The 11,219-nt window shown below is 39.2% G+C and overlaps 2 protein-coding genes across 2 annotated transcripts; both read left to right on the forward strand.

The window, feature by feature from the left end:
- Positions 1-1,310: 1,310 nt before the first annotated feature.
- LOC120034421 (interferon alpha-6-like) lies at positions 1,311-2,476 on the forward strand. The gene is made up of 5 exons (XM_038980972.1): positions 1,311-1,452; positions 1,548-1,634; positions 1,765-1,914; positions 2,172-2,264; positions 2,369-2,476. The coding sequence occupies exons 1-5, from the start codon at positions 1,327-1,329 to the stop codon at positions 2,474-2,476; spliced, it is 564 nt and encodes a 187-aa protein (XP_038836900.1). The 5' UTR covers positions 1,311-1,326.
- Positions 2,477-6,690: 4,214 nt separating this feature from the next.
- LOC120034592 (interferon alpha-6-like) lies at positions 6,691-10,874 on the forward strand. Its single transcript, XM_038981198.1, has 6 exons — positions 6,691-6,814; positions 6,926-6,927; positions 9,941-10,027; positions 10,159-10,308; positions 10,570-10,662; positions 10,767-10,874. Exons 1-6 carry the CDS (start codon positions 6,691-6,693, stop codon positions 10,872-10,874), a joined length of 564 nt encoding a protein of 187 aa, XP_038837126.1.
- The last annotated feature ends 345 nt before the right edge of the window (positions 10,875-11,219 follow it).

Raw genomic sequence — 11,219 nt, forward strand, 5'->3', positions numbered from 1 at the left:
AGCTATTGATTCAAGTAATGACCATCCAAGAGATCAACATTATAGTTTCAACTACATTTTCAAGCTATACAGTGTTTGTTTAGATGTATATTGTTTCAAACAATGTCATAAAAAAGTACATTTTGGGGTCTGTTGAGGTAAGACAGGTGGACTGAGCTCATGAGGCCTTTAAAAGTTATATATTCTTCAAGAGTCAATAGGTAGCCTGTGTATCATTCATTTAAAAGTCCAAAATTGGATGTAGCAATCACAGAAACTAAGCATATCCAAGACGATGAGATGTAGCATTATTAGGAATTAAGATTTAGGTATTTTTCTACGAAGCCTACGATAATGTTATCACAACACGTTAGCACATTGGTTATATTAATTTATCGTAAGTAATAAATGGTCAAATGTTAATGTTAGCCTGATTATTCAGATACACACGTCATAAAATGCTGGTTAATTTCTATATAATCTTCAATTAATATCAACAGTTTAATTCGAATGTATAGACATGAATGGGATTAAAGACAGAAGATGCAAACAGAACGAGATCATATTAAATTATCATCTCTCACTCCCTCTCTCACAGACACACGCACACAGACACACAGAGAGTGAGAAACAAACAAATAAGCAAATAGTAGTTTTGTGATGAACAAACAAACATGGTAATAGGCCTTCCCTTAGTCCATAAAAGTGCTATTAGTTTAATTTTGGTGTTGAGAAAGACATGAAGAGGTCTACTGCATTCATTGTGAAGTTATGCGCGCTCTCTCTCTCTCTCTCTCTCTCTCTCTCTCTCTCTCTCTCTCTCTCTCTCTCTCTCTCTCTTCCCTGTCTCTCTTCCCTGTCTCTCTTCCCTGTCTCTCTTCCCTGTCTTTCTTCCCTGTCTCTCTTCCCTGTCTCTCTTCCCTGTCTCTCTTAGCAACGTTTGAGCCTCTGAGTTACATTTTTTAAACCTACTTAGGACAATGTGCCTCCTATGAAGGAAAACTCGAAACATGATGAGAGGGAAGGGGAGCACACGAAAAGAGAAATCCGGTCTTGCGGTTCACTTGTCAAAACTTTCCCAAATTCATTCATTTCAACTCTTAATTTAGCGCGACACCCTTTCACTTTTTGTACATCCTTTCCATCCTCACTATTTAAGTTAATCCGCAGATATGGATTCAGAACACAAACCATATTCTGACTGGAGGAAATTTGCAATATACTGGCAACAGGTAAGTCAACAACATGCTATCATTTGATCATTGCTTCAGGCTTCAATTAATTATTTTCAGGATTATATTCAACTAACAATGACCATCTTCAGCAGATCATCTAACTACCCTAAGAATGGCAATTCAGACTATCACTTGGATGAGCGCCTTCCTCTGCCTCGTGCAAGTTTTCTCGATGCCCATGCCTTGCCAGCTACAAGGACAGCTGGTGCGAACAACCCACAACCTACTGAGAGACATGGTACATTTTTTAAATTACTTTGACTTGAGATGTATTATCCAACTATGTTTAACTGAATAGCTCAACGTGAAATATGTGTTTTCTCTTTCTTTCAGGGGGGTCATTTTCCTCTAGAGTGCCTGCAGGAGAATGTCGTCATGTCATTCCCAGCCACGGCATTTGCAACCTCCGGCGCGCCACAGGTAAGGGCACGCGAGGATATCCAAGTGTTCTTTACAGCATGAAAGAGTATTTGCAACGTTAGGATTAGAAAGTAGAAAACTTTGAACTGCCATTTATGTTATTTTAAATTATTGCTGTTGTCCGTTTCAGTTGAGCAGCAGTGGTGCGAAGGCAATTTATGAGACATTGAAGAACATCGACACATTGTTTGGAACCGACGAAATGCCGACGATGTGGGACCAACAGAAGTTGGAGTATTTTCAGAACATTATCTACCGTCAGACTGAAGAGAGCAAATGTGTGAGTACCTACCTATGCCAATACAGATAGCTTAACTGTTTAAGTGTGTTATGGTGACATTTTAATTATTTCTTCTTGTGTCAGATGATGGGGAGTGTGGATACACGTGATTATCTAGTCAGGGCAAAGGCGCTGAATACGTACTTTACGTAACATCGCGGCTGTCCTAAAATAAAAAGTAGGGTACAAGCAAATACACTTCAATGGATGCATTTTAATTATTATTCATCGCCTGCCTCTTTCTTTCTTTCTGGCAGATGATGAGCAGTGTGGATACAAGTGATTATCCCATCAGGGCAGAGGGCCTGAAGACGTACTTTGGGAACATTGCAGCAGTCCTAACAGAAAAGGTAGAATATAGGTTGAAAACAAATAGACACATTGTTTTGATAATATCTCTACATAGGACAATATTACCCTACATTGCCCTAACAGTTTATTTTTATTTTCACAGAATTTCAGTTACTGCGCCTGGGAAGTGGTTCGAAAAGAGCTCCTGTACACCCTAGAATTCATTCTGAAACACAACTCTGATAGCCTTCTGTGGTCCAACAGAACATGAATTTGAACTTGCAGATCTTTTTTACTATTGTGTTTTACAATTGTGCTTGATTGTGCTTAAAAGCCTTCTATTCTACAATCATGCAATGTGCAATGTCAAACAGCAATATTATACAAGTATTTATTTATTTATCAAGGTTATTTATTTATGTAGGCCTATTTATGAATGTATTTATTTATCTATTTGAAAATCGTGCCTGTTGTTGCTCTTCGTCAAATGTTAAGTTCATAAAAAAATTATACTTTTAAAAATTGTTCATCTGAGTGCTTAATCTGTATACAAGTCTGTCGGTGTTTTTAATAATATAATTTTTTTATTTCACCTTTATTTAACCAGGTAAGCCAGCTGAGAACAAGTTATCATTTACAACTGCGACATGGCCAAGATAAAGCACAGCAGTGCGACAAAAACAACAACACAGAGTTACACGTAAAAAAACGTACAGTCAATAACACAATAGAAAAATCTGTGTAGAGTGTGTGCAAATGTAGAAGAGTAGGGAGAAAAGGCAACAAATAGGCCAAAGGGGAGAAATAATACCTGCCGGAGCACGTGCTACGGGTGGGTGTTGCTATGGTGACCAGTGATCTGAGATAAGGCGGGGCTTTACCTAGCAAAGACTTATAGATGACCAAATGTAATTCTTTGCATAGACTTGTATGAAAAATGTTCACTTTCATTACGCTTTTCTGATTAATTTCACAATAGCATAATTAAGAATCACCCATTGAGAATTGGAGCTTATAAAGGGGATCATTCAACCTTATTCACAGTGTTTTCCCTGTACACCAAGTCAGAACCTTAGGATTAAAAAACGGGGCTTATAAGCAGACAATGAAAGCTCTTACAATATTCGATGATGACATTTCTCTAAAACAGACTATAGGCTACATGTGCACCAGAACACGTATGCTAAGTTATGAGATGAAATGAGACAAAATTAGTATTCAAATTTTGTCATCAATCTTTGTCATCCAAGTCTGGTATTCTCTGGATTTATGGTGCTTTCAAGACAACTGGGAACTCTGAAAAAAACAAAGTCGAATCATGACGTCAGTATTCTTCATGTCAGAGGTCTAGAAAGCCCGAGTTCCCGACTTGCAATTATGAGTTAGATGACCGTTCAAACCCTATTTTCTCAGTCAGAGCTAGTTTTTTTCAGAGATCCGAGTTGTCTTGAACTCACTGAAGTCTGAGATTTCACAGCTCAGAGTTTCCAGTTGTTTTGAACATGGCAGAAGTCGTGCTGGATTGACAGCGTGGCCAATGTTGAATATTTATCCTTTTAAGCTTGGAAAAGAGAACCTTAAACCCAGACTTGGACCGCACACCCACAGACACTGATTCCTTCCAATCCACTCATTGTTGAATTTGAGATTTCCAACTTCTTGTGTAGTGTTTGTTTGTTTGTTTGTGGCTGGCTGGCTGCCACACCACAACAGAAATCACTGAGCTAGGCTAAAACACCTGCATTTTGGAACTGCCTTACTCAAGAAAGCAAAAATGGGACAATGTTTGTATGCAGCTTTATCAACTCAATGATTGTTGTTGTTTTTTAACATTGTTAATAAACTGATATGTGAAATATATTAATGCCAAAATAACAAGTTAAACAGGCAACAACAACAAAAAGATAATCAAATGTTAACTTTTTTGTTGTTGTGGTTAAACAGGTGGGGCTCAAAACAGGTGGGGCTCGCTTGGAAAACCGGTCGCCACTGGGTGGGTCCAATATCTAATGCTCTCGAATAGAGGATAAATGAATCTGAGCAAATTCTACATCACCACAAATAGGATGCATTTCGCTGCCACAAATCACATATGAAACTGGGAACTTCCAAGCGCCGTTGTGGTGTCAAAGCACCTGCTGTGGTTGAAATGAGTGGGGGAAAAAATATATGTATTGTGTGCTCTCCAGGAACATAGCGCATGCGCGTGGGAGATCACGCGAGTGAAGGTTCGCGACAACCTGGTGCAGTTCAAGAAATTCGTCGACAGCAGAGTCAAGCCATGAGGAAAAAGAGGTCTGTTGGACAAACACATAATCATCATTGGAGACATGTGACATGTTTCTGATCCGGCTAATAGATTGATAGCTGATATAATTACTGACTGAATGATTTATTTATATGTGAAGGCTATGTATTTATTTATTTATAACACTATTAATTGACATAATACATGCATCTATTATCATATAGTTTTTTTCATTCATTTATATATTCAGTCATCCATTTATTCATCCATTCAGTCTTTCATGCATTCATTTGTTTATAGGCAATCTACAGTTCAAAACAACACCATAGTGGTCACTCAACCACTATTCTGGTAAATAGATGAGGGATGGGGTTCCAGAAAAGTAACCGCTGTCTGAGAGCTATTGATTCAAGTAATGACCATCCAAGAGATCAACATTATAGTTTCAACTACATTTTCAAGCTATACAGTGTTTGTTTAGATGTATATTGTTTCAAACAATGTCATAAAAAAATACATTTGGGGTTCTGTTGAGGTAAGACAGGTGGACTGAGCTCATGAGGCCTTTAAAAGTTATATATTCTTCAAGATTCAATAGGTAGCCTGTGTATCATTCATTTAAAAGTCCAAAATTGGATGTAGCAATCACAGAAACTAAGCATATCCAAGACGATGAGATGTAGCATTATTAGGAATTAAGATGTAGGTATTTTTCTACTAAGCCTACGATAATGTTATCACAACACGTTAGCACATTGGTTAATTTAATTTATCGTAAGTAATAAAAGGTCAAATGTTAATGTTAGCCTGATTATTCAGATACACACGTCATAAAATGCTGGTTAATTTCTATATAATCTTCAATTAATATCAACAGTTTAATTCGAATGTATAGATATGAATGGGATTAAAGACAGAAGATGCAAACAGAACGAGATCATATTAAATGATCATCTCTCACTCCCTCTCTCACAGACACACGCACACAGACACACAGAGAGTGAGAAACAAACAAACAAGCAAATAGTAGTTTTGTGATAAACAAACAAACATGGTAGTAGGCCTTCCCTTAGTCCATAAAAGTGCTATTAGTTTAATTTTGGTGTTGAGAAAGACATGAAGAGGTCTACTGCATTCATTGTGAAGTTATGCTCTCTCTTTCTCTCTCTCTCTCTCTTTTTCTCTCTCTCTCTCTCTCTTCCCTGTCTCTCTTCCCTGTCTCTCTTCCCTGTCTCTCTTCCCCGTCTCTCTGCCCTGTCTCTCTGCCCTGTCTCTCTCTCTCTCTTCCCTGTCTCTCTTCCCTGTCTCTCTTCCCTGTCTCTCTTCCCTGTCTCTCTTCCCTGTCTCTCTTAGCAACGTTTGAGCCTCTGAGTTACATTTTTTAAACCTACTTAGGACAATGTGCCTCCTATGAAGGAAAACTCGAAACATGATGAGAGGGAAGTGGAGCACACGAAAAGAGAAATCCGGTCTTGCGGTTCACTTGGCAAAACTTTCCCAAATTCATTCATTTCAACTCTTAATTTAGCGCGACACCCTTTCACTTTTTGTACATCCTTTCAATCCTCACTAGCATACCACTGCTGGCTTGCTTCTGAAGCTAAGCAGGGTTGGTCCTGGTCAGTCCCTGGATGGGAGACCAGATGCTGCTGGAAGTGGTGTTGGAGGGCCAGTAGGAGGCACTCTTTCCTCTGGTCTAAACAAAGATCCCAATGCCCCAGGGCAGTGATTGGGGACACTGCTCTGTATAAGGTGTCGTCTTTCGGATGGGACGTTAAACGGGTGTCCTGACTCTCTGAGGTCATTAAAGATCCCATGGCACTTATCGTAAGAGTAGGGGTGTTAACCCCGGTGTCCTGGCTAAATTCCCAATCTGGCCCTCAACCATCACGGTCACCTAATAATCCCCAGTTTACAATTGGCTCATTCATCCCCCTCCTCTCCCCTGTAACTATTCCCCAGGTCGTTGCTGCAAATGAGAACGTGTTCTCAGTCAACTTACCTGGTAAAATAATGGATAAATAAAAAATAAAAAAATAAAAATTTAAGTTAATCCGCAGATATGGATTCAGAACACAAACCACATTCTGACTGGAGGAAATTTGCAATATACTGGCAACAGGTGAGTCAACAACATGCTATCATTTGATCATTGCTTCAGGCTTCAATTAATTATTTTCAGGATTATATTCAACTAACAATGACCATCTTCAGAAGATCATCTAACTACCCTAAGAATGGCAATTCAGACTATCACTTGGATGAGCGCCTTCCTCTGCCTCGTGCAAGTTTTCTCGATGCCCATGCCTTGCCAGCTACAAGGACAGCTGGTGCGAACAACCCACAACCTACTGAGAGACAGCTGCTTTGATTGTGCCTGGCTACTATTTTTTCAGGAGAGATAAGATTGAAGGAAGAGGAGGGGGTATGACAATTTATATTAAATAACATATCCGATGTAAACAAAGTGAGTGGTCATGTGATAATGAACTAGAATATTTTGGCCTAAACATCTCCCCAAATGTCTTCTACCCATATTGGAATGTATAGGCCACCTTCCACCAAAAGTGTGTTTTTTGATCAGTTTAAAAACATGCTTAGGGAATGTGATTTTGGGAAAGAGGTCATCTTAATGGGAGATTTTAACATTAATTATGAAGACAAGTGTTGTAGGAAAACCCTCAAACGGATCATTAATACCTTTGACCTTACACAGCTAGTTAAAGGGCCAACCAGGGTGACTTGTTGCTCTAAAACACAGATTGATTTGGTGTTCAGTAATAAACCAGAGAGAGTGACTAAATCATTCAATATGGTTACTGGGCTATCTGATCATAATCTGACACTTATAGCCAGAAAGCTGTCTAAGAGCAGGTTTAACCTCTCTACTGTTAGAAAGCCTGATCAACTAAGAATACCTAAGAGTGAATTAAGCTATTTTGAAAATGCAATTAAGGGAATTAACTGGAATGATCTCTTGTCCTATGCAGACGTGGAAGCTGATAGTCAAGTTTTTCTATCCACAATCCAGACTACATTAAATGGTTTCCTAAAGAAAATCAAATCCAAACCTGGCCAAAAGAGCACTCTTCCTTGGCTAAATGGAGAAATCTGGAAATTGATGAAAGAACGAGATTATTATCTAAAAATAGCCCTAAGATCCAAATTAGAGCATGACAGACGTAGGTTTACCATGTTGAGAAATAAGGTGATGAAAGAAATCAGACAGGCCAAGGCAAACTTTTTTATTAACATAATTGGTGAAGCAAAGGGAAATTCTAAACTGATCTGGGAGAATCTAAAAAAGTTAACAGGGAAAGACCATAGTAACACTGCAAAAAGACTAGAAATCATGGTGAATAACAATCTAACACAGGATGCAGTTGAAATAGCAATAGCCTTCAATTCCTACTTTATTGACTCTGTCAGGGTACTGACACAGAACCCCTCCACTGGTTTCTTGGGCTCAGTGCTAGTAAATGATGCTCAACCTGTCTTCATCATAAGGGAGGTTTCTGAGTCAAAGGTGGACAAGGTGATTAGCTCACTAAAGAACTCTAAAGCCAAAGATGTGTTTGGGATGGACTCTACCTTTCTTAAAAACTACAAAGAGTCACTCATTGGCCCCATTACTAAGGTCACCAACACATCTATTGGTCTCGGGGTGTTTCCAAGGGTATGGAAGTCGGCCATAATAACAGCCATCTTTAAATCAGGCGACCCTGCTGACGTGAGTAACTACAGGCCCATTAGTATATTACCTGTGGTGTCAAAGGTTGTTGAAAAGTGTGTAGCAGAACAACTGATTGCCCACCTCAACAACAGCCCCTTCACATTACATTCCATGCAGTTTGGCTTCAGAGCGAAACACTCCACAGAAACGGCCAACTGCTTTCTTCTGGAAAATGTGAAGTCCAAGATGGACAAAGGGGGCGTTGTTGGGGCTGTGTTTCTGGACCTAAGGAAGGCTTTTGATACTGTTAACCATGAGATTCTCATCACAAAATTGTCCAAGTTTAACTTTTCCCCTGATGCCTTGAGATGGATGAAATCATACCTTGAAGGCAGAACTCAGTGTGTCAGAGTGAGCAATGAGCTGTCGCCCACTCTTAGCTATGATGTGGGCGTGCCCCAAGGGTCAATACTGGGGCCCCTCCTGTTCAGCCTGTACATTAATGATCTGCCTTCTGTCTGTACTGGGTCTGAAGTTCAAATGTATGCAGATGATACAGTGATATATGTGCATGCAAAGAGCAAACAACAAGCTGCACAAGAACTCACTACTGTAATGGTCCAGGTTACAAAGTGGCTCAGTGACTCGTGTTTGCATCTCAATGTGAAAAAAACTGTTTGCATGTTCTTCACAAAGAGGGCAACAGATGCTACTGAGCCAGATGTCTATGTGTCAGGGGAGAAGCTCCAGGTGGTATCTGATTTTAAGTACCTTGGCATCATACTTGATTCCAACCTCTCTTTTAAAAAGCACGTGAAAAAGGTAATTCAAATAACCAAATTCAACCTAGCTAATTTCCGATATATTCGAAATTGTTTGACTACAGAGGTAGCAAAACTGTACTTCAAATCTATGATACTCCCCCACTTAACATACTGCTTGACTAGTTGGGCCCAAGCTTGCTGTACAACAGTAAGACCTATTCAGTCTGTCTACAAACAGGCTCTCAAAGTGCTTGATAGGAAGCCCAATAGCCATCATCACTGTCACATCCTCAGAAAGCATGAGCTCCTGAGTTGGGAAAATCTTGTGCAATACACTGATGCATGTCTTGTATTCAAGATCCTAAATGGCTTGGCTCCCCCTCCACTCAGTATTTTTGTTAAACAGAAAACCCAAACATATGGCAGCAGATCCACAAGGTCTGCCATGAGAGGTGACTGTGTAGTTCCCCTAAGGAAAAGCACCTTTAGTAAATCCGCTTTTTCTGTGAGAGCTTCCCATGTCTGGAATACACTGCCATCAGACACACATAACTGCACCACATATCACACTTTCACAAAATGCTTGAAGACATGGCTTAAGGTCAATCAGATTTGTGAACATGGTCCCTAGCTGTGTGTTGCCGCTTTCCATGTCTGTTGTCTAACTTGTGAGGTGTGGAAACACTTTGTTGCTTTTATGAATTTTGTCTTGCTGCTTTTTGTTCTATGTTGCTCTGTCTGTATGCTACGTCTTGCTTGTCCTATGTTGCTATGTCTGTATGCTATGTCTTGTTCTATGTTGCTATTGTCCATATTGTAATTGTTTTTAATAACCTGCCCAGGGACTGGGGTTGAAAATTAGCCGGCTGGCTAAAACCGGCACTTTTACTGAAACGTTGATTAATGTGCACTGTCCCTGTAAAAATAAAATAAACTCAAACAAACTCAAACATGGTACAGTTTTTAAATTACTTTTGACTTGAGATGTATTATCCAACTACGTTTAACTGAATAGCTCAACGTGAAAAATGTGTTTTCTCTTTCTTTCAGGGGGGTCATTTTCCTCTGGAGTGCCTGCAGGAGAATGTCGTCATGTCATTCCCAGCCACCGCATTTGCAACCTCCGGCGCGCCACAGGTAAGGGCACGCGAGCATATCCAAGTGTTCTTTACAGCATGAAAGAGTATTTGAAACCGTTAGGATTAGAAAGTATAAAACGTTAAACTGCCATTTATGTTATTTGAAAATATTGTTGTTGTCCGTTTCAGTTGAGCAGCAGTGGTGCGAAGGCAATTTATGAGACATTGAAGAACATCGACACATTGTTTGGAACTGACGAACTGCCGACGATGTGGGACCAACAGAAGTTGGAGTATTTTCAGAACATTATCTACCGTCAGACTGAAGAGAGCAAATGTGTGAGTACCTACCTATGCCAATACAGATATTTTAAAATAACTTTTTAAGTGTGTTATGGTGACATTTGAATTATTTTCTTCTTGTGTTCGATGATGGAGAGGTGGATACACGTGATTATCTAGTCAGGGCAAAGTTGCTGAATACGTACTTTATGAACATCGCAGCTGTCCTAAAATAAAAAGTAGGGTACAAGCAAATACACTTCAATGGATGCATTTTAATTATTATTCATCGCCTGCCTCTTTCTTTCTTTCTGGCAGATGATGAGCAGTGTGGATACAAGTGATTATCCCATCAGGGCAGAGGGCCTGAAGACGTACTTTGGGAACATTGCAGCAGTCCTAACAGAAAAGGTAGAATATAGGTTGAAAACAAATAGACACATTGTTTTGATAATATCTCTACATAGGACAATATTACCCTACATTGCCCTAACAGTTTATTTTTATTTTCACAGAATTTCAGTTACTGCGCCTGGGAAGTGGTTCGAAAAGAACTCCTGTACACCCTAGAATTCATTCTGAAACACAACTCTGATAGCCTTCTGTGGTCCAACAGAACATGAATTTGAACTTGCAGATCTTTTTTACTATTGTGTTTTACAATTGTGCTTGATTGTGCTTAAAAGCCTTCTATTCTACAATCATGCAATGTGCAATGTCAAACAGCAATATTATACAAGTATTTATTTATTTATCAAGGTTATTTATTTATGTAGGCCTATTTATGAATGTATTTATTTATCTATTTGAAAATCGTGCCTGTTGTTGCTCTTCGTCAAATGTTAAGTTCATAAAAAAATTATACTTTTAAAAATTGTTCATCTGAGTGCTTAATCTGTATACAAGTCTGTCGGTGTTTTTAATAATATAATTTTTTTATTTCACCTTTATTTAACCAGGTAAGCCAG

The sequence above is a fragment of the Salvelinus namaycush genome, chromosome 41 (assembly GCF_016432855.1).
Source record: "Salvelinus namaycush isolate Seneca chromosome 41, SaNama_1.0, whole genome shotgun sequence".
NCBI classification, from domain to species: Eukaryota; Metazoa; Chordata; class Actinopteri; order Salmoniformes; family Salmonidae; genus Salvelinus; species Salvelinus namaycush.